Source organism: Triturus cristatus, chromosome 10 (assembly GCF_964204655.1).
Source record: "Triturus cristatus chromosome 10, aTriCri1.1, whole genome shotgun sequence".
NCBI lineage: Eukaryota > Metazoa > Chordata > Amphibia > Caudata > Salamandridae > Triturus > Triturus cristatus.
In genome coordinates this window covers 394,637,601-394,661,292 of record NC_140593.1, presented here as the reverse complement: position 1 = coordinate 394,661,292, position 23,692 = coordinate 394,637,601, and the positions used below count along the sequence as shown (strand labels likewise).

Below are 23,692 nucleotides of genomic sequence, written 5' to 3'. Positions count from 1 at the left end.
ACGAGGGTCAAAACCAGCATTTTTTGTTATTTGGCTCTGTGGAGAATCTGCAGGTCAATTTTAATTTAAAAAAACAGGATGTCTCCAGCCATTTATAAAGAGGCTTGCATAGTAAATCTATGTTATGGCGAGGGGGCGAATGGTCCCCCTCCCCAAGCCTCCATGAGGCCCCGGGGACCCATGCCCTCGGGCCGTATTTACAATTAGGGGAGGGGCAAGCACCACCACTGTCCCATGCCTCAGATACTGTGGGGACCCCACCCCCTGGAACTGTTTATTAACCATTAGTAGAGAGGGCCAACTTCTTTTTTTTTTTTTTTTTTTTTTTAATAAGGCTTTATTAAAATGTTTTAATGATAATCACTTTTATTAAACATTGCAGTCTGTGAATGTATATAAGAGACACTTAATTACAATTATTTCTGACAGTAGGTCTGTTTCATAGATGTTATTATAGGGACCCCTTGATAAAGCCAGTAAACCCCCTTTTTATATTTTGGTGTTCTGACCCTTTGATAAAGTCAGTACTTCTGTCTTACTTAAAATAACACCCTTCATATTTTTACATCACATAGTCAGCAGTGCACGTCCGCAGGGGTTGGGCGCAGGCCCTTTGCCCAGCCTTACTCAGTGCACAGCTAAAGAATACGCTGTGGGTGTAGGGTGCCATCTGGGGCAATTGCCAGAGGCCTGGCCCTGCATCTAACCCCACTCTGAGCACAGTCTTTGGCCTTGTGCTGCTGGGGGGGTTGGGTGTGAACGGGGATTAGGCACAGGGCCTGGCCACAGACCTGGCATTGTGCCCACCTCCACACTATGCATGGCCTCTGGCTGTACGCTGTTGATGGGTAGGGCGCCCAACCAAACCCACGCCACCCATGGTGATGACATCTTGCAGTACGTTAAAAGCAAAGTTTAAAGGGACATTATAGTTTGGTGAAAATGTCAGTTGAAACATGGCCTTTTGAATTGACAGAATTACTGAAATTCACCAGTTAGTTATGGCAAGCAACTATACCTCAAGTCCTAAAGTAACTATAACACACATCCTCACCATGCACTGCTAATTACCTCACATATATATATCTCTCATGCTCTCTCCCAGGTGGCACAAGAAAAGAGCACGACACAGCTCCAGGATGAACAAGTGGCTTTAATGATTTTTCTTGCGCATGATGTAAGCAGTCCATGAAACGCTTGGCAGATGCGTTTCAGCCTCAATTGACTTTCCTCAGTGCCGGTCTCACGGGCTCCTCATTATCCATGGGGGTCAAACATAATGAAGATATTATAGTGGCCGCTCCCAGTCAGGTGGTCTCCTGTCCCTCCTCCATCTTAAGGCTATACAAACATCTCGCGCTCTCCCTGCCAGGCAACAGCATGCTGGTAATTGGAGTCCTGCTAGGATGCCTATTCAGTAATTCGGACGATCCAAACACCAAGTGATGTCCCAATAAATATTGGTTGTCGGACCCCACACACACGCATTTATTAGTGTGTGCTTGGACGAGTAATGCTGGCATTCCACTTGTTCCATAACTTAGTCCTGAGTTTTGGCACTGCTGTCTAGAACACTGTTAAACATTTAGAAACTCATTGGGTCTTGAGAAAAAGAATGGGAATTAGAGTATTTGAGCATCATCAGTGAATGAGGTGCAGAAGGCGGCAGCTAATGCTTCCAAAGAAGACTTGTGTATCAAGTAAAGAGAAGAGGGCCTCTTGTCTCATCTTTTCTGCCGTTATCTAATTTTGGCCTCCTTGCCACTCCTATCTTGGTAAGTCCAGAATATGCAGCCAATGTGCAGTTTTCAGTTTCACCTACCCTCCTCAGTGCCACATAGGAGTAGAGATACTGGCCTGCTAGTGTGCAACTGCTCTCTGAGCAGACAACCAGGCAGCCTAGCATCTACACTTCGCCAGCTATGTCTATTCCTTATGGGGGTTAAGAGAAATGTGATATGAGAACATTAGATAGTGAATGGAATGAATGGAGAAAGTAAAAGAGGGAAGAGAAAAGCCCCAGCTGTGGCATGGAATGGATAGAGCCTGCGGGCAAACCTTTGAATTGGATCCAGCATAGGAACAAAAAGGGGTGTAGAGGCTAAAAGGACACTGGGATAATTATGTCTCAACTTTAAAAATACGTTGGTGGAATTAGAAAGTGCTTTAAATGCCATTGATTCAGTGTAGAGCACTAGTGTCATGCAGGCGTATGTGCTTTTTACATTGCAAGCCCTTAGATGCACGTATGTACAATTTCTCCAGTTGCTTTTTACTGACAAATGATGTGGATAGCTTCACTGAGCACGTTCTTGGATTTTAAACTTGTTTGGTTTTGTTTTCCTCTGGTGGTGCTTCTTTGGTAGATCAAACACCAGCACTCTTGTCAATACATGTCATGTCACTGTTCATTTAAAGCTGTAGCTCCACCTAATGTCTGCATCCCTTTTGGTAAAAGTATTTGGTGCACTTGGTCGGTATGCACTACTATCGGTATAAAATCCCTCTAAGATCATCTTGTGTGAATGCAGATCTGAGGTATCTTATCTTCCAGGAATTGCTGGATTTCATTATCAGAAAGAAAAGTCGAAAAGTGAATGCAGAGGCTCAAAGTGGATGTGATGCTGAGCACACTGTCCAGGGACCCACCTTAATGGGATGTTAGCTTCACCGGCTGTATGGAAGTGCTAAGAGTAACTCAGAAGAGAATAAAGAAATGTGTCCACTTGGTCAATTTTACAAGACACCTGCCGTGTTTCAGCTTAATCTAGTCCGATGCAATGGAAAAGATTGACAAGCATTCAGGAACTGGGGACACTTTAGGCATCAAGCCATCAACTTCTACAGGGACTTTTGTACAGTTGAATCATGTCCATCTTTCTTGTCCCGTTGCTCAGGACTGCAGTGCTATTGCTCTGTGATATCTAGAAGGTTCTATATTTGGGTGTAGTGCTGCTATGAAGAGGTTGAACATGTTCCTGTCCCTTGGTGTGAGTTAGATGACCCAGTCTGTCAGCAGCGGGAGTTCTACTGAAAAGTAGAGCCTAGTTTTTGATGTGGGTATTTTTTGTTGTATTCCTAGCTTGACGAGGCATATTCATCCGGTTTCTCCTCTGCTACAGTTGAGCCTTTCTCTCTTGATGTAGAAGACAGTTGAGAGGGAGAAAGGCTGCTGAGTTGAGTTAATGAAGGGCATTGTTAAATAAGGAAGTAAATTAGGTATGCCACACACAGTGGCGATTGTGCTGCACCCCTTTCCCAAGCCCTTCCACAGAAAGATGCTACTACTGTAGGCTTGCAGTGACGGTCCTTGAGACTCTCTCCACATAGACTTCGGATCCTTTTTGGGAAAGTGGCAGCATTCATGCGGGAATGCAGACCTCAGCCGATCCACCAACTCTGTTATGTAGCCCTAGATTTGCAAAAGTTCAGGAGATTGGCTAGGCACTGCAAGCTGCCTTGCTGTCTCTGGAAATCGGATACCGTACACCCAAGCACATCCCAACTTCTTTCTTGTCGAACCATCCAGATCAGTCAGTTTTGCCGTGGCTTTATCTTAAGACATGCAGTAGGGGACAAAATAAACTCTACTGTTTTACTGGTCTCTTGCTGAATTGTGGTAATGCGAACACCACAGTGAAGTAGGGACTGCACTTGAAGCATGAGCTTCATCATTACAGACTCACGAGGTGGCATTTGAATTCCTGCTAAACGAAGTAATGTATATTCTAACTTTTTTTCAGCACCCTCACGATTTATGAACTAAGGTATTGTATATTCTTGACATCTGGTGCGCTCTCCATTTTTACTTCGAGCCAGCGATCTGCATTCTTTAAAATGTTGGTGACTCTTAAAGGCAGTGATGCTGACTAGGTTACAGCTAATACTGCAGGTGCTAGATGGTTTACCCATGAGCACAGGAAGTGACATCACTGCATCTCCCATTATCCACCAGCACTGGAAAGACATCACTGGATTTCTCATCATTCATCTGCACAGGCAGTGACACCACTGGTTTCAGTTTAAAAGTACCTTTAAAAGTAGATGCCAACAGACTGTTCACTCAATAAAATGATTTAAACAATAAAAGAAGAAGCCAAGCAAGAGGACTACATTTTTCATCACCCATCAGCACAGAAAGTGACATTACTGGATTTCCCATCATCCATCTGCACAGAACGTGACATCACTGGTTACCCACCCATGGAACCCTGCACTCCTCCCCCCTACAAGGACTTACTTAATGGCAGCTGCAACTAGGAAGCGTGTAGATGGCATGCCACTGCCAAAGACAGGCCCATCTGCGCCCACTGCACGCCTGTTGTTCACCCTCTAGCCACTGCTACCCTGCTGTTCTCCCGGCCCCCTTTTGTCCCTCTGCTACCACAGCACACAACAAGGAAGGAGTGTTCACATGCACCTCCTGCAACTTCTCATGCGCTCTCCCACACCTCACTCCCACCGCTCCCGCACCAACAGCACCCCACTCACTCACACAAACCAAACCAGCCACCCGCTCAAACAGACTGAATACCACCCACACAACACACCAAACTCTCATGCATACTCCTCAACTCCTACCCACTCTCCACTCTACGGAGACATGAGACCTACTTGTTCGACCATGCTTCAGAACTGCTATTCCTCACAGAAACATGGTTACACTCAGCCACTGCAGCAGGCATCACTACAGCCATCCCCACTAGCTACAAGATTACCTGGCAAGATCATCAGCACAAGCCCGGAGGTCGAGTCGCCTTCACATTCAAAGATGCCATCAGCTGCACCACCTACTCAGACACTCCCCCCAGCTACATGGAGCACCTAATGTTTAAGATACGCATCACAGCCAACTTATCCAGTATTGGGGTATCTTTCATAGAGTTACATGCATGAATCATTCTGGTCGTCGAGATGGGAGTCCCACGGTAAAATAATCAAGCAGTATTTAACTAATAACACTGGCTGTAATGGCCCTAGGCCATGCTATTAATGGCCTATCTATGTCCATTTTTAAAAAAGGACCTAATGCTGAAACACAGCCAATCAGCTGGCAGCACCCTCTAGAAAATTCCCAGCAGAGGCAGGTTCCCTCAGATTTTCACCGCACGTCGTGTGCAAGGGAGTCTCCCTGAGTGCTACTCAGTTTTTCTCAACTTCTGGAATTCCAGTCTTGACATCATGTCTGACAAGAGGGGCCTTTTCCGTCCATGTAAATCCTGTGGCAGGAAAAGGGTCCATGTGGATGATCCCCATAAAGAGCGCATATATTGCCTCCATCCAAAGCATGAGGTGAAGGAATGCAAGATCTGCCACACCTTTACATCTAAAACCCTCAAGGATTGAGCGGGAAGGTTGCTGCTGTGGCTTCAGGCCACTAAGCATCAGACCATTTCGTCTGATGAGAGTGAGAAATCCACCACATCTCACAAAAGGGCCAGGTCAAGAGACAGTTCCTCTGGAGAAGATAGGAAACACCATTGACCTTCCCATGACTCTAAAAGGAGAAATGAGTGAAGCACTCCTCAGAGCCCACATTGTCTGTGCCATCCACACCGTCCACAAAGGACAAAGACTGCCCAAGAGCCTCCTCCTCATACCCTGTGAGTCAGAAATCTCACAAAAATCCACAGTTGCCGTTGTTTTCACACTCGTCGGCGACACTAAGTGTAACATTGTCGGCACCATCGACAACGGCAACCGTGACGACTACCGCGTTACTATCTCCTATATCGTCGATGAGAATTTTACTCTCTAAGAGCCCGTTGACATTGAGATCGTTATCGACGACCGTCCAGAAGAACTCATCCACGAAGATGCCGTCGGCAAAGATGCATCCAATGAGCGACTCGTCGGCGGGTGCCCCGTCGACGAGCACTTCGTAAACGACCACCACGTCAGCGACTCTACCATTGACGACACAGTCGACGAAGGAAACTGCCTTTCCGGCTACAACTATTCCATCGACGCCACCGTCGACTATGGTTACTCAGGTAACCAAAGTGACCAAAACTTTTTTATGTCCCACAATGGCTGAGCACAGTAAGGTGGCGCCATTGATCCCATCACATCTCCTAGAAATACAGGACTCTGATGAAGATGATAATGATGGTGTTTTCAGTGTACCTCATAGTCTATCAGAGCTGCACGTAAAATGTCAGGAAGATGACGAAAAGGAAGATGAAGATTACCATGATGAAAGTCAGTACTATCAACAGAGTCATTATCGTCAGTATGGTTTTCAACCAGACCCGTGTCCCAGAGACATGGCCCACCTACCGCCTTCTCTGATATAAGACCTGCAGACGATGTTTGTGGATTACAGACAGTGGTTTCCGCCTATTGGAGCAGAGCCTGACAGACCAATTTATCAGGTGAATCTTCCAAGTACGCTAGTTTTGCCACCTCTAGTCACACCTGTGACTTCTCCTTGCCTATTACCAACAAGCACTGATGCAGGGAATGCTTCCGCTTCGGATAAAGACAGGGAAGAGGGTGAGCTCCCGGATCCTGCCTCTGCACCAGACCCTTGGGAGCACTACATCATTCCAAATTCCTTCCCTCCTCCACACTTACCATCAGATTCTCCCCCTGAGGCCTTTGAAGGATTTCACAATCTGATGACAAGGCCATTCACCAGGTTTAATTTGCCAATGATGGTCAAACAGACCAATTGCTTCCTATACGACTTTAAGGAGAACACCAGAGTGCGCTCCATACCCATCATAGACTATATTTGGCAAAAAGGTATCAAAATAATGAAAACCCCATCCACCCTACCTCTGCTTCTCCCTCATATTGAAAAAAGTATATGGCTCCGGAAGAATCTCCTTCCTGCCTTATAGGACATCCCAGGCCAGACTCGGTTAGCTCACAAGGGGCGCAAAGGAGATCCAAGAACCCTGCCACCCCAATCACTACCCCACCTCATAAGGAGGGACACAGGATGGACATTCTTGGAAAGCGCTTTTCCACTGTGGCCACAGTTACTATCAGGCCGGCTAATGCATTAACCATCATCCGCCGCAATGACCACCAGATGTGGTCAGATATGGGAGCTCTGGTGGATCTTATTCCAGAGGATATAAGACAGGAGGCAAGAAAAATTCTGCTGGAAGGAGAACGCGTAGCATTGGAAACCATTGACTGTGCCCTTGACGTAGCCAACATAGGCTTTCAACAGTTATGTTAATTTATTTTTATAATGCGCACAGCTACCCAAAAAGGGTTTCCCAGCACAAGCCTAGGAGACTCTGAAAAAGGTAAAAATAATTGATTGAATCATTGATTGAACAGCCAAGTTTTTACTTGTTTACGAAAATTAGAATACAATGTTTCTTTGCGCATCAAGGAGGGAAGAGAATTCCACAAGAGTGGACCGAGGTAGGAAAAAGAGCGACCACCCATTCTTACAAGTTTGATCCTAGGAATCTCAAATTTTTCTTGAGTAGAAGAACGTAGAAAACGAGAGGGTTGATAGGGGCGTACCAAGTTTTGCAGGTATTTAGGTGCAGTGCCATTCTTGATTTTAAACATATAGCTCAGGGCTTTGAATTGTGTTAGATTTTCCACCCTGAGCTAGTGCAGATCTCTCAAGGCATTAGAGGCAGAAGACATTCTTGGAATTCTGCAGAGCAATCTCGCTGCAGAGTTCTGCGCCACACATCCCTGTTAGCACCCAAGAAGAGGATGTTTCCATAATCCAGTCGAGATGTTACAAGTGCCTGGACTACAGTCTTTTGGGGGGCAGCAGGGAGCATCCAAATGATTTTCTTTAACCGTTTAAGGATGGTAAAACAGGTGGCTGCAGTTTTTACTGCATGTTGTTTTGATAGTCAATTTATTGTCCATAATGAAACCCAGATTGCGGACCTGAGTGGAGGGCAAGGGTAGAGGCCCTATTTCAACAGGCCAATGTTGTGGGCCCCAAAGATCTGTATTTTTTCCAAGAATAAGGACTTCCGTTTTTTTCCCTATTGAGCTTGAGCAGATTAGATTTCATCCAACATGCAATATTACTCAAGCCCAATTGCAGGCTAGAAGGACCAGATATCCTTTCCGCCGATAAGGAAAAAATAATCTGAGTATCATCTGCAAAAGAAAAGAGCGACAGCCCTGCTTCTTCTGCAATCACTGCCAAAGGTTGTACATACATGTTGAAGAAGAGAGGGCTTAGAATTGATCCTTGTGGTACCCCATACGGAGAAGAATAGACCTTTGAGGAAGCCCTAGATGAAAACAATTGGAATGTCCGCTTAGATAAAAAAGAGAATAGCTAACCAAGTGCAGATCCTGAAATGCCCAGAGATTGTAAAGACTTAATACGGTATGAGAAACCGCATCAAATGCGGCACTTAGGTCTAGCAATATAAGGGCCACTGTATTGCCTGCATCCAAGCGTTGTCACGGTGCTCAAAAAACCGGGATGGCTGAAGGCGACCACCTTTAGGCCAGAAGTCTCTTCATCTCAAAGAGGGAAAGGTTTCTATTCCCGTTTTTTCTTGATAAGAAAGAAATCGGGAGTATGGAGACCAGTACTGGATCTCTGAGATCTCAACAAGTTCTTCAGGAAACAGACGTTCAGAATGGTAAAACTCTCAGAGATTCTACGTCGTCCAAACAAATGGGAATGCATGACCATGACCTGGAAAAAGCATATCTTAATTTCCCTATCCTTCAGAAACATCGGAGATTTCTGAGATTTATGGTAGCTGGTAACCACTACCAATTAAAAGTACTCCCCTTTTGGCCTCAAGTCTGCTCCAAGGATCTTTACCAAATGCCTTGCACCGGTAGCCTCAGCCCTTCCATCTCAAAGTCTCCAGGTATTTCCATACCTGGACGACTGGCTACTCAAAACCCCAACAGCACTGAAAGCCAAGCAGACTACAAGTGCCTGCCTTCAGTTGTTTCGTTCTCTAGGCCTCACGATAAACAAGGAAAGATCTTACCTTCTTCCCAGTCAGGTCATATCGTTTCTGAGAGCGACAATGGACACCATCCACTGCAATGCTTTCCTATCACAAGAGAGGCAGATACGATTACAGCACTTAGCAAGAAATATGTCAAAAGAAGGCTCCTAGGAATGTGTTCATCAGCGATAGATCTAGTGCCACTAGCCAGACTCAAAATGAGGCCTCTTCAGGAAGAGTTGTAGAAGCAATGGCTGCAGACCTCTGGATCCTTCGACGATACACTACAGATCACAACACGCATGAAAGAAGCCCTGCAATGGTGGTTTCACGAATCAAATCTCTCAAAGGAACTTACTTTCCTTCAGTCCATCCCAGAATCCATCTTAACCACAGACGCCTCTATGGATGGGTGAGTCCATCTACAGGAGTTACAAATCCAGAGAAAATCGTCCAGCGTGCAAAAGGTGCAGCACATCAACAACTTGGAGATAAAGGCCATCTTTCTATCTCATCACGCGTTCTTGCCAAGGATAGCAGGTTCCTCCATCCTGGTTTGTACGGACAATACAACCAGCATGTACTTCGTCAACAAGCAAGGAGGAAGCAGGTCTATCGCGGGAAGCGCAAGAGCTGTTGGAATGGACGACCCAACATGGAATCCCGCTCAGACCCGAGCATGTCCAAGGGCTGCACAATACGCCGGCGGATATGCTAAGCTGTACGCAGTCCACTTGACACGAATGGGAATTGGAACAGTGCTAGGTCGACAAGGTGGTTTGGACGTCGGGAAAGCCAGTTTGCCATGAGAGAGAATGGCAAATGCCAGTCTTATGCCAGCAGGTTTCCTCTCCCAGGGTTGTGGGGGAATGCTCTTTTAATGCGACGGGCAGGGATATATGCTTACGCTTTTCCCCCAATCCCATTAATTCCCAGGGTGCTGACCAAGATGACAATGGAAGGCTGCCGTCTCATTCTCATAGCACCAAGATAACCCACGGTACTAGACATATTAAAAATGCGGTGTACAGGCCTCCCCAAAATGTAGTGGGAAATTAGTGCGGAGTAGAGACTGTATTTCAGAAGAAGACCTTGCGACTTGGAGATCAAATGTCTCCTTTGCAGATGTTAAGGCCCCATCCTTCTGGAACAATAAGGATTTCAGCCTGCTCAAAACATAAAAAAGAGCATACAAAAGCTTTATCAAAGGCCAAAGCATGTAACAATACTTGTGTGCAACAGGTCATGACTGCAGAAACCGTTACTAGTTAGGCTAGGCCCAATTTCATTCCACAGCAGCTCTGATCGTTCAACATCAAATAACTCCAAATCGAGAGCAATCTGAAAGCTGAACGGATCACAGCAGCATGGAGAACCTTTCAGATAACAGAACAAATTTGCCATGGACCAATTGCATGCACCATGAAGTGAAACTTCCCTACATACCAAGGAATACCCTAAAGTGCTCTTGCAGTCAGTTCCACTAAGAAAAATGTCAGTCTCCCCATTCCTACAGCGGTATCTAAAAGGTAACATCCAAGACTCTTGCACATGTACTTCTAGCGTCTCAAAATCTGCCTACTTGATGGTGTTGTAAACAGTAAATATATGATAGCGACCAGAGGGTTGAGGCAAAAACAGTCCGCACCTGTCCATAAAATATATGGGAAGTAAATACTGGTGCAGGAAACCAAGGAGTACACCCCGCTCTACTCCACTGTTGGAGAAAACTCCAAATCAACATAAAGCACAAAGTGGTCCCGCACTCAACAAAAAGTCTGTAGAATTCAAATGGAGGACAGTCTTTGTATGCACATAGAAGAACTTCCAATTCAATATAGTTTCTTTTTTCAAAAAGTTCTTTATTGGACTTTCTTTCATGTAAAGACAAGTCGATCAGATAAAATCCGGTAGCAGATGCGTTTCGTCCCTAAAGGGACTTCTTCAGGGATCCACAGTGTGAAAGTGTACATCCAATCCCAAGCTTTCCTTTGATATAGTTTAAGTCCTGGGGTCACACATTTTATACAGTGTGTGTGTCTACGCGGCTTGAAATTTCAAGTCCTTGAAGCAGATGCACTGACGGACCTTTGGTTACCAAGCCGCGTAAATATACACACATACTGTATAAAATGTGTGACATGAGACTCCTGTTCGGGGCTGGTCATGAGGTCGTTCCCGAGGACGTCGCTCGCCTTCCTCCAGTAAGCACAAGAGGAAGTCACGTAGGCTGTCGACCTCATGTAGTCGTCACTCCAGGGCCCCTGGTTCCCGGTCTTAATCAGACACGGCCCCTCAGCAATCGACCCCCGCCTTCTGACTATATCCTAGTGTTGGGGCGACTAGAGCTCAGATGGAAGCCTATTACCAGGCCTTGCACGCCATTTTTGGGCCGACCCCTCTCCCTGGCGTGCTTTCGGGCCCCACAGAGGTGGTAGGGACTCTGATTCAGAGCTCGCTGGTGGGTTCCCCCTCGGTGGCAATCGAGTACCCTGACTCCAGCTCCGGAGTGGCGACACTGTCGGTGGGGCCTCCCACACAAACGTCAGGCCACAGTCCACCTCCAGCATTAGGGGACATCCTGGTGCAGCTCCCTGGGATGACGTCTGATGTGGTCGCCGCAAGGAACTTGTCTCGAGTCGACGCCATCCCACACTGCAGGCTCCCGTCGCGGTAGATATCGAGCCGATTCCGTTCTGATGCTGGTCGATAGAGCCTCCTTTGACGCTGGTCGCTGCGGTGCCGCCTCAACGTCGACCCTGGGGATGTCCCTTCCTACTCCTTTTCAAATGGAGGATGAGGCCCCTGGGTTTCACCTCCCCAGCGTTGCTTGAGCGTTCTTTGGAACATGTTGATGTGGAGCAATTGCAGGTCATTGGACATCCTCGGACTGAAGGGCCTTTGGTTTTCGGTGGGCGTGTTAGCCTGCAACTGTCCTCTATCTATGATTTGCTGTCAACCCTTAGACCGGCGACGCAGGCTAGTCCTGCATTTGCAACAATCGTTCGTAAAGCTGCTAACATTTTACAGTTACAGCCTCCTCCTATCTTTCTGCCCTCCAATCCCTTGTTGGATCTGCTCCACCAGGTCAACGTGGATGTCGAGCCCTTGCTACCTTTTGGTGAGTCGTTGTACAACGTTCTTCTAGGGACTTGGGCGAGGCCCTCCTCGGGGCACCCAGTCGAACGTGCTATCGCACATCTTCACCGCCCGGCTCCAGATGACCCAATCTGTTTATCTCTACACTCTAGAGCTCAAGGGCTAATAGTCCAGACAGCCTCAGCTTCGCGGCCTTTGTCCTCTCCTCCGATGCTTCCATCCACTAGGGAATCTCGATGGTTGGAGGCATGTGGTTGTCAAATGTTTGTGTCCACGAGCTCGGCCCTCTGGTCCTTGAACACGTCCTGCGTGTTTGCACTGGCTACTTTTGCCCTTTGGAACTAAGTTGAGTGCTTCCTTCCCTCCCTTCCGGAAGGCCCTCGGGCTGACCTGACTCGGATACTCCAGGATGGTCGTGAGCTGGCAAAATTTTGGACACCACTGATTCTGTGGGTCTGGCGACGGCCAGGTCAGTTGCTCTGCATCGCCATGCTCGGCTGCATGATGGCAGTTTACCTGAAAATGTTCAGGAGCGTCTTCGGGACTTGCCCTTTGATGGGCCCCATCTTTTTGACAGTCATGCTGACTCTTGTTGCGGACTTCTTGTTTTGTTTGCATTGGTTGCAGTATTCCCACTGCTTTCTCTGGTGTCCGTCTCTGGGTTCAAACTGTTATTTCCCAGACAGACTGTACAGCTAAGCAGCTGTTTCTGTCATTATTTTCATTCCTCTGTATAAGAGCTAGTTTCTTTTTCTCTCTCCTCCTTTTTTCTCTCTCCTCCTTCTTTCCCTCTCCTCCTTTTTTCTCTCTCCTCCTTTTTTCTCTTTTTCTCTTTTTCTCTCTATCTCTCCTTTTTTCTCTTTTTCTCTTTCTCTCTCTCTTTCTCTCTCTCTCTCTCTCTCTCTCTCTCTCTCCTTTTTCTCTCTCTCTTCTTATGAGAGCGAGCTTTTTTCTCTCTCCTCCTTTTTTCTCTTTTTCTCTCTCCTTTTTTCTCTCTCTTTTTCTCTCTCCTTTTTCTCTCTCTCTCTCTCTCTCTCTCTCTCTCTCTCTCTCTCTCTCTCTCTCTCTCTCTCTCTCTCTCTCTCTCTCTCTCTCTCTCTCTCCTTTTTTCTCTTTTTCTCTCTCTCTCTCTCCTTTTTTCTCTTTTTCTCTCTCTCTCTTCTTATGAGAGCGAGCTTTGTGTATGTGTCCTGCTTCTGCCGGTATCCTTTCATCTATGTCCTTCTGTGTATGGTTGGTCAGTATCACTACCTGGTGATACGTTCTGTGTTTTTTTGCCGACGCATCTGTGCTGTTGAGGGTACATTTTATAGGCTTTTGCATGTGTGTGGTGTGGCTCCACGGTTCACACAGTCTGCCTATGTGTATCTATACTATCCACATACATGCATCTCCTTGTATGTCTCGGCATCGATGACCTCTGTCTCTATGCATGTCCATCTTGGCATCCACTGTTGTGTGTGCTCATTTTGTACAGCCTGCTCTAGCATACTGTTTTGTCCTTTCTCTGGGATGTTTTTTGCAGGCCCATGCATCCTGTGCACGGTTCTGCTTCTTACTCTTATTGCAGAAGGTTATGGATTTCTCCCATTGGGGTCTGGCCTTTCTGGTTTCTATGCTTTTTCCTTGTCCCTTCCTGGAAGGTGAAGGTCTCAAACTGTCCTCTGCCGGACTGCGGTGCCATTGCCTTTACTTGTTGATGCTTCTTCTACAGAACTTAATGGTCTGGTGTCAGCCACGCTTACACTCGCTGTCCCCACCTGTTTTAGTCCATCTTCTTTGCTCTTTATGTGGGCATGGCTGATTAGTTGTTCACCCGCCTTCAAATAGTTCAGAACGCCGCTGCTGAGTTAATTTGCAATAAAAATAAATTTAGCTCGGCTACCAGCTGCCTAAAAGAGCTCCACTGGCTACCAGTAAAACAGAGAGCTAGTTTCAAGATCCTCTGTTTTGCACACAAAACATTGCATAAAACAGGCCCTTACATTCTACGAGATAGGCTAGAATTCCATGCTCCTTCATGGAACTTAAGATCACGCTATCAGGCCTTTGCCTCAGTCAAGCGTACATACAAGGTAAGAATGGGTGACAGATCTTTCTCTAAAGCAGCAGCAGCCCTATGTAACAATCTCCCACTCACTCTACTCCTCACAGAGAACCATGTACTCTTTAGGAAGAAACTGAAAACCACTCTCTTTCCTAGATACTGAAGCTATCTAAACTAGGTCAAGAGTAAGCCACTTAGCACATGCATTCTTTCCTAGTGCCGTGATGTCCCTCAGGAAGATTGATGCGCTTTACAAGCACCATAAATACAAATTAGTTCTCTTTTGGAGCCTGGTGGGGTTGAGTAGCAGACCCTCCTTAAATGGTGTATAGCATTGGTATCTATTGTAAGTTAAGGAACCTGTGGCTAGATGTCTCTATCAGATGAACAAGTTACTTACCTTTGGTAACGATGTATCTGGTAGAGAGACAGTCTAGCTGCAGATTCCTTAATGCCCACCCATCCTCCCTGCTCTGCGAGGACCTTTTCAGGTTGGGTTCTTACCCACTGGCCTTTTCTGCCAGTGATTTCTGCCTTCATGCGTGTTTCTCTACTACTTCACATCCTTCACCAGGTCAGGATGTCTTCTTCTGTTTTACCTGTTGCTTCTCCACCCATTCTCGCAAATGGGGGGTGAGCTCATATGTTCATGTACGCTCTGGCACCCTGGCTACTTTTCCAGTGTGGAGGTTGGTCATGTTCTTTTCCCCTCCCTCCTCCCCTTTATCCATTAGTTTGGGGCCTATTTGACTCTGATTCAGTCCATTGATCATATTTAGTGCGTGTGGTTGCACATTCTCTGTTGCTGCAGCAGTGTTGTCACTTGCAGTAACTTCATGTTGCTAAAGTCTTGTTATTGATTCCCATGACATTCATGTGGTGGCAGACTACTTGTTATTTCCAGTAACATTCATTGCTGTTTTGCTTTTTAGGAGGGTATCGTTCTTTGTTTATGCAAGACTATTTCTATGAGGCGAGTACTCTGCTCCCGTCCTTCAGTCACTTACGTTATGTAGTGCTTTTCTCTACAATGCAGAGTGATGTTTCTCTTCAAATTATCACTGTCTTCAACAAAGTTTAAAAAAAATTCGGCACACTGTTCCCTCACATTCAGTTTTATTACTGACTCCGCATTGCGGCGCGGAAAAGTTTCACAGTAGAAAACTGTCGTCAGCGCGCCGGGAGGGACTTGTATGGCTCCACTGACATCACATCCATGGACGATGTCTGAGCGGAGCCATGCAACGCCGACCCCTGGCGCACAGAGGTACTGCTGAAAAATCTCCGGATCCAGACTGGCGCCTAGAGAACATTCTAAGTTAAGGAATCTGCGGCAAGACTGTGTCTCTACTAGATACATTGTTACCCAAGGTAAGTAACTTGTTCATTAAATCAACAGTATCTCTCCAAAACACAAACCCCGTGTGGACAACTGGGAAAGAATAGATACAGAATATATCAGCTTGGTATCCGTGAGCATGTTTTTCTCAGCTGGTGATGGTGTGAGGCTATAATTATGAGACCCTGGGTCTGCTGTTTTGTGACATTACAAATACGCAAACTTCTGTGCAAATGTTTTTTTAACTACCCCGTGGTGGTGTAGGGCAGTGTTTCCACTGTGTGTAGTTAAATACTGCACTTAGAGTACTTGCTTTATGCAAGAAGTGATGACCATAATGGTGAAAGCACAACATTTCATCATAATTAGTCGTGCCATCATACATAACATCAGAGTTAACTTTAGTCGAATACTGTAGATCTTTTATCGTTTCATGCACTGTATCAATGTCCCAATCATCAGAGATAGTGCTAGGTGTGATAATGTCGTTCAATGAAATGTGAAATACATGCTTTATTCACAATTCAGTTGTACCAAATATATCATACGATACCCGATCACAAACAATTCTGTCAGGAACCTGAACTGCAGAAATGTTCACCAGGGAAAGGTCTTGTCGCACTTTGTGTGATGAAGAATGTGGTGTTAAAACAAAGTTCACCAGTTGCACTGCAGTGTTCTGGGAGATAGTGTCCGTTCAGAAGTAGGAAAAAGATTGTCACAAAACCAGTCCAAAGGGCGAGGAAAAGTAACAAAATTATAATCCACAGGTATAGCCATGCAGAGACAAAGTAAGTCCTCTTCAGCCAAATGTAGAAAGCATGCAATCTACCTTGTAGGGGTGGAAGTGGAGTGGGTCCAACGAATCTAAAGAAAAGTCATAAAAATCGACAAAGTAGCCTGAGGCTGTTCGATCTATTTTAGGCAGCACTGGAGGTTGTGTGGAACTGAGAGTTGACTCTAATTGTTGTATGTTGATGTAAACACCATCTGTATCTGGTTTCAGAATTGAAATCTGTGTTTCCATACAAGTTGATTGTATGGTAGTTGTTGACGTAGGAGGTAGAAGTGCTACTCCATTATGCCATATCCCCAGCCGGGAAGAACAATCTTCATAGCTGGTCAAAGGTTCCACCGGGACTTCCTGTATGGTAGGGAGAGGAGACTGGTAACCACCCAAGAGCCTGCATGGCTTACTGTGTTGTACTGGCCACATTATGTGGTTTGATGAGGTCTATTGACACAAATCTCTTGTTTTTACAGCCGGCAAGGGGTGGTTAAAGTACAGTTCTGGTACCTTCAACAGCCAGGACAGGTAAGATGGCCCGAATTCTTTCTGGTCCACGATCTTCTCCCAGACTAGTTTACCAATCTGAGGCGTCCAACCAGGAGTTGCTGGCGTTTCCTTCGCTTCACCATTGGCAGTACGCTTTACTTGGATGTTACTCTGTGTATTCCGAAAGCTGTTCAGTTCCTGTTGAACATCCAAACGTTCATTGATGTTGAATGGTGTTTCTGCCGTCACTGTACTGGGACAGTCGTGGTCTGGTACCCACATCTTAACCCCAAACAGGATCTAATAGGGAGTCCGAATACCCAGGCATTTTCTAGGCAGATTTTTGAGAGCTCTCTGGACCTTATATAGATGGACCCAACTGCGACCTGAACCTTGTACCCTAGTCCCAGTTCTTCCTCTTCGCTACTGCATTTCCCTCGCGATAATAGGGGAGGAGTACCACACAGTCACATTCAATTTTCACATGGTGTCTTTGTAAGCCTTCGAGGCGAATACCGGATCCTCATCAAAAATTGAATGTGCCATCTGCTTATGTCCAGTGAAGACTTGCAGATCTTTTATAACAGTTCAGGCTTCAGCCGACCCATAGGAATCGAGAGCAGGAATCCACTGCAACCAAGATATATTTGTAAGCCCCAGATCTGATTGTAGGGGGATCGCAGTGGTCCCAATAAACATAAGCGAGAGACTTGTTCGAGATAAATAGAGTTGTCTGTGGTGGTCATGCTGCGTTGGAACCCTTCATCTGCTGGCAGATGTCGCATTTAAGGACAAACTTCCTAGTCTTTTTATATAGACCTGGTCACCAATAGCGTTGCTGCAGTAATGAAAATGGAGCTGCCACCCCTGTGTGTGCAGATGCTAGGCCCTCATGTGCTGCTAGGATTACGCTTAACCTGCGATCTGAATTTGGTATTACTCTGTCTCCTGTGCTGGGAATATGAGCAAATTGTGTGTTTTGCGCACTTAACTGGTAGGAGTATTTAGTTGGAAGCCCTTTTGGCAAGTGGGTGTCATTGCATGCAGCTCTTACAGCCGTCATACTGTTTATATTCCAGTACTGGAACGAATAATCACAGTGACAGCAGCAGTTTGCACTGTTGCTTTTGCAGCTTCTAAAGCCATGGAATTCTCTGCATCATGTATTCCTATACATTGATGACTCAAGGTGTGAATCATGAGTTTGTGGCAAGCATTCCTTTAGCTTAGCCACTTGTCCCAAAAGTGTCTTATGCTTTATCATGTGCCCTTTGGAATCTCTGAATTCAATCTGTCTCTAGTAGTGTAGATACTCATTATAAGACTGGGCACAATAATACGAATCACACACTGTATGTGTGGGTAATCTGGGATCCGTATTCTCCAGTGCCGCAATTAGAGCCTTGAGTTCTGCCAACTGCTCTGTGCAATCACCTAGTGACTGCGTCTAGGTAATTTCAGGGTGGAATTCACCATCCTGCATTCTACCCTTAACAGAGGTGCACGCTGCAGAGTATTGCTGTTTTGTCCCTACAGCAGGCTGTCCAGAACAGTCGGTATAGATAATGTAATCAGACTGATTAAGAGGCATGACTTAATTAGGCAGAGGATATTTGTGTTCATATTGCAGAAATGCCTGTCTTTGTAATGCAGAGTCAAATATGTAGTCTACATCTGTTGTGGTGAGTGAGTTGGCTCACTGTATCCATCCTGGATGCAATGCTTTAGCATTGGGAATGCTGGTTTATGTGACAGCCTCTAAGGCCAGCACTGGAGTCACGACATTTATTAGTTCCCCTGAGCCAAGGCTATCTCTCTCTCCACAACAGTCGGTAGCGCAGTCAGTATCTTTTCTGTCAGTACAAAAAACATTTTTGCATTGGTGTACAGTTAAAATAGTGTCACCTTTATTTAATGTAACATAGGTATACCCTCTTACCCTGCAATTATACGGATCCCCAGGTTTGTTGTGTTTACACATGTGTATGTGTTTTGAAGCTAGCATGTCAGTTTGTACTGAACGTAAAATGTTAGTGCGTTCAGCTGTTCAGTGTGTGCTTGAAAAGTCTAGACGAATCCATGTAAGAGTGCGCACTACTCCAAGAAGTGTGTTGCAAGGCTCTTGCCTTCATGTGACAGCTCATATCCCAAGAATAGGACATTGAGGTGGGCTATTTTAGAGTTTTTTTATTTATTAAATTTGTTGCCCATATGAGCGAATCCCAGTACTATGCGAACCACTCTTGTCGAGAACATTAATGTATCTCGGAACGCCCCTCTCCTACTGGAGTTGCATCTCGAATAACCAATGCAGAACACTCAGCCATGTATCCGGTGTTTCCACCTGGATATAGTCACTCAATGCTACTACCACAAGACAATTCATCAGGTTATGATGAACTATCGTGACTTATGCCACGTCGTCCGCATGGTCAGAACCCCCTCCCCAGTCAGAAGCAGTGTTCTCCATATCCGTGGCTTGCTTGACAAAAGTCCGGCTAACTTCTTTTTGAATGGAAGCTTTGACTGTTTAGGCTCCTCTTCCTTTTTTATTATATAATCAGTTGAGTGTTGAGTCCTTAGGTTTCACATACTATTCTGATCTGCGCTTTGACTGTCCACCTCTCTCCGAGCATTTTTCGGATGAATCTGGAAATGAACGTGTATTAGTATCTTGATACCTGTCGAGCGTTTTAATATTATCACGGTTTCGCAGATTATAGCGCTTTTCAGTGGCCTCCTATTGAGGAGATTCACCCCGTGTGACTAAGTCTCTTCTTTTTTTTAATTATCCCATTTCTTCTCTAAAGATTCGGAATCTTGCTTAGAGATATCCTCTTCAGAATTACTCTTAATCTGTGGTTTACTAGGTCTGGCTCTCAAATTATCTCTACCCCGTGTTGAGCAGGTTTCTGCTATAATTTTGGGTGATTTATCCTCCTGTTCTCCCAGACCCAAATCCCTAAGGTGCTGGCATATAGCCACTGCTGCTGCTTCCCCCTTTAATGTTACTTAATATAATGGTCGATACTGCAGCAAAATTGCCCATCAGTTTCATCCCCGAATGCAGGACAGGGGCTGCCCTGTACTCATTCTGAATCGGTTTAAGCACTTCTGGCGAAAGAGCTAATATGGGTGTACCATGAGTTCTGATCTATTCTGTAGCACTGTACCCCATGTGGTGCAGTTTCCCACTGGGGTAGCCATCCTCACTGGCAAGCATATTGTTAGAATTCTGGGCTTTTCCTGGGGTCCTGTATGGGAAAACGGACTTGTTTTTTGTGTGCTATCCAGAACGGAATTTCTTCCCATCTAATGGGAACTTTACCCATGACTGCATTGATTTGTTTGTGGGCTTATGCCCGGTGTAGTCTGTTGCGATTGTGCAGCTTGAGTAGCCCTCAAAGGATTTAATGTCATTGTTTGCATAAATAACTGTGTCAGACTTCAGTAAATATCCTGACCAGACATGTATACAATCTAATTGTGGTGCTATCATGTTTGCTATGTTTGGATGTGGTGTGTAATCAACTAAGTCTGGCCATGTTGCTCCCTCGTTTTCTAAGGGGACCTCGTCTAACTTCTATAGTGTGTGGTAGGGTGCCTTCAAACCAGTTTTGATATTCTTGGTAAATTAATAGTATTTCTAAAGCTTTGTAAGCTGTCTTGCTATTTGGAATGTCAGATGCAGTGTACGTGTGAAACCGCATTGATCAGTTGTTTGCTGCTGGGACTGTAGCCCATGAATAGAATACCTCTGTCCTAAATGCTTTGTGAGCCTCAACCACGAAGGTAACCTCCCGTAAGTGTGAGATCATATTGGTGCAGCTTCTGAGTAATTGCATGTCTGCAGTTTTCATGTTGTTAGTGCAGCTGGGTCAGCCATAAGAATGTCGAATTCAGAGAGGGTGCCACTATGGGATAATCCTTTGAAAGGTTCACACTTGAACAACCTACAGCCAATACATAGGGTTTACCTACTCAGCTGCAGAGGATTTTTTCCTAACACCAAGGACGTCTCCTGTTAATAGGAGAGTTGGGGTCTTTGTGTATACAAAGGAAAACTACTCAGGCAATCGATTAAGTAAGAACTCAAACTAAAACGTTGGCAGACCATATCATACGCCTTATACCTTCCTGTAAAGATGTGTGTTCGTTGGATAACATAAACGTTGAGGTTGTGTAGACTGATTCCATGCACACCCTCAGGGTATGTTGACCTGTAGTCCTGCTTGCTCACAGTGCATCATCTGCACCCCAAAGCCAGTGTGGTGGTAGATGGATTACACAACCTCAGAACATGGCAACCCAGACTCCCCAAGGAAATCGTGGTAACAGATCTAGAACCCTTCATTCGGTTACTCATGCATATCCAAAGAAATAACACGAAGTACTCAGCAAATCATTTCAATATTTATTGAAGCATTGTGAATTGTTTAATATATGTGCGCTGCGATAATCCATAGAATAAGACAGAATAGTGTGATTATCATTACAAGAATAGTGAAAAAGAGGAACAATTCCACCATTGTGCTGTAACAGTGAATATATACTGGCATACAAGTACTGCTTTATAGTGTGCTCCTACCTAGCGCTTCCTAACCTAGTTTCCCAGGGTGGGTGATCGGCCAATGCCTGTCGGGTGTTCTAACACCCCATCACCTGTGAGTAAGTGTCATAAGGCTGCCTGTGTTGGTTGTAAAAAGGAAATCCATCTTCGCCATGGTAAACAGGAATCAGCTGGGCTGGAATTACATCATGCAGCAACCTCTCGGTGTCAGCGAATGCTCCTCTCCCTTAAAAAAGGAAGCAATGCTGTATATATAATAACACCTATGACATGCCGAAGCCCCAGCCATGTCACTATTTTTTATCCTGTTGTGATAGCTTAGTCGCCTACCGGACAACAACAAGCAAAAACATTTTTCGCAATTAACTTTATCCATTGTACAGAATGTTCCAGGTGTCGTAATAGTGTGCCTACAGAGTGGAAATGTAAGCAATGCAGTTTCAGAGAATATTATCCTGTACAGACATGCAAGCAAATGTATGCCACGTCACCATGTAAGAAAGAAGGCGTCTTAAGAAACATGAGCATGCAGGTTTTCTACTGGGCCTATCCTACCCAAGTGACAATGTCCCTTCTGATTTCCTTGCCCACGCACTGATAATGAGAGCGAGAATAAGGAATTGGAATTGGATTTACTTTAATGGTACAATTAGCCTTTTATTCTGTTCTCTAGAGACTTAATGAAATATTGTTGGTGATCATGCCATTAATTGCGACAAGGAATGACATTTTGAGGTGAGTCAGCAACCTTGTTCACCTGTCTCTTCCCAGCCTGCGAAAGAAAATACATTTTGATGTTTTCCTGAGAAACTACAATTCTTGAGGATTAATCCAGTGTGATTTCAATCCTTGCTAAAATGATGATACTAGAGCTGGCCAAAAACTTTGCCTTCGGACAAGACACTGGGGAGAAACCTCTCCTCCTATGTTACCTCTCTTCATTCACCACTTTAAAGTGCAGTTTGTTAACCAGCTAGAGATCTTCTCCTAACTTTAATTTGCATGAACATTGAAGAAGCAGTGTGTCCGCTAACTGCAGGAGTGGCAGAGCCAAAGATAGATGTATGTCGTGGCAACTTGTTTTTGTAACTTGACGGAACTTAAATGTTGCACTTGACCCAACTAAAATGTTACCAAGAATTAGTGCCTTTCTTAACAGATCTGAAATGTTCCTTTAGTAATGGCATACTTTTAACATGTTTGTTACTTTTGTAGGTATTTGTGAAATGCCATTTTGAATACAGTCCATATAATGATAACCTTATCCCATGCAAAGAAGCCGGATTACAGTTTTCTAAAGGAGAAATTCTTCAGATAGTAAATCGTGATGATCCTAATTGGTGGCAGGTCGGTACAATATTTTAAACTTCACTGCGTGTGTATAGTTATTTAAGAACGTATCCCGTCTCTTTTTGCTTTAAGGTTCTGTGCTCTGAAACCACACCCACTACAGCATCCCAGGGTGCAGGCCTGGAATGAATGTGAACTTAGTATATTCTTTTGTCTTAATGTTGTGCATAATTTAGATTTCTGTCATCGTAGAAAGTAATGTTTATTGGGATTTTTGTTTTATTTCTTCTCAAAATCGCATACATTTTAAGCATTCATTTGATATTAAGAAGGATATGTCCGCAAGTAGAAATGGAAACCGTGTGCTCGTCTTTATTACAAAGAATATGCATGTCAGCAGTATAAAGGAATTCACCTTGACCATTAAGGATATCTTTGAAAGAAATAAATGATGCCTTTTAAAGTAGTTATTTGCCATTTTTTTAATGTTGGGTTTTTCGAGTGTTAATCACCGAGGTATGTGAACTCTCACAGCATAATATGGAATTTAATATTAATATTTGTAGGAAAAAGACCATTGAAATAAGCAATGCAGGGAAGCATATATAACGAATTTATGCAGTGTGGAAGAGCCAGAAATTGGAGAAAACAATGGAGCATCTTTGTAATGCAGTTTAATTTGTAGAATGTTCGTGCCACCTGCTTTAGAAAAGACTGGAGGTGACTATGGATAAAACTCCTATCTTTTTTATTTCTAGTTTCAGCATGTTCAAGTACTTGCTGGAGCAGTGTTGTCATCCAGTATTAGATCTTTCATAGATTCACATGCTTGAATCATCCCCGCCGTCGAGGTGGGAGTCTCATTGTAAAATAATAATAATAATAATACATATCATCATAGGCAACAATGCATTGCACAGTCATTGCAGTAGCTCATCCATGTCTTTTTGTAAAAAAGAACCAAAGTTGAAACACAGCCAATCAGGCACCAGCACTCTCTAGGACATCCACAGAGAGGCAAGACCCTCAGATTTTCTACCGCATGTCGTTGTGACAGGGAGTCTTCCTGAGCTTTGCTCAGTTTTTTCTCTTCATTTGGATTTCTGTGAGTACATGATGTCTGATTTTTCTAAAAAAAGGACTCTTCAGGCCTTGTGGG

At 44.8% G+C, this 23,692-nt stretch overlaps 1 protein-coding gene across 2 annotated transcripts in view; it reads left to right on the top strand.

Annotated features, from left to right (window-relative positions):
- The window catches only part of PALS2 (protein associated with LIN7 2, MAGUK p55 family member), an 814,942-nt gene that overhangs the window by 329,178 nt on the left and 462,072 nt on the right, over nucleotides 1-23,692 (top strand). For both annotated transcript variants that reach the window (XM_085631658.1, XM_085631659.1), the window contains exon 7: nucleotides 22,459-22,590. In XM_085631658.1, the coding sequence (XP_085487784.1) occupies nucleotides 22,459-22,590 (132 nt within the window). The remainder of the gene's footprint in view (nucleotides 1-22,458; nucleotides 22,591-23,692) is intronic.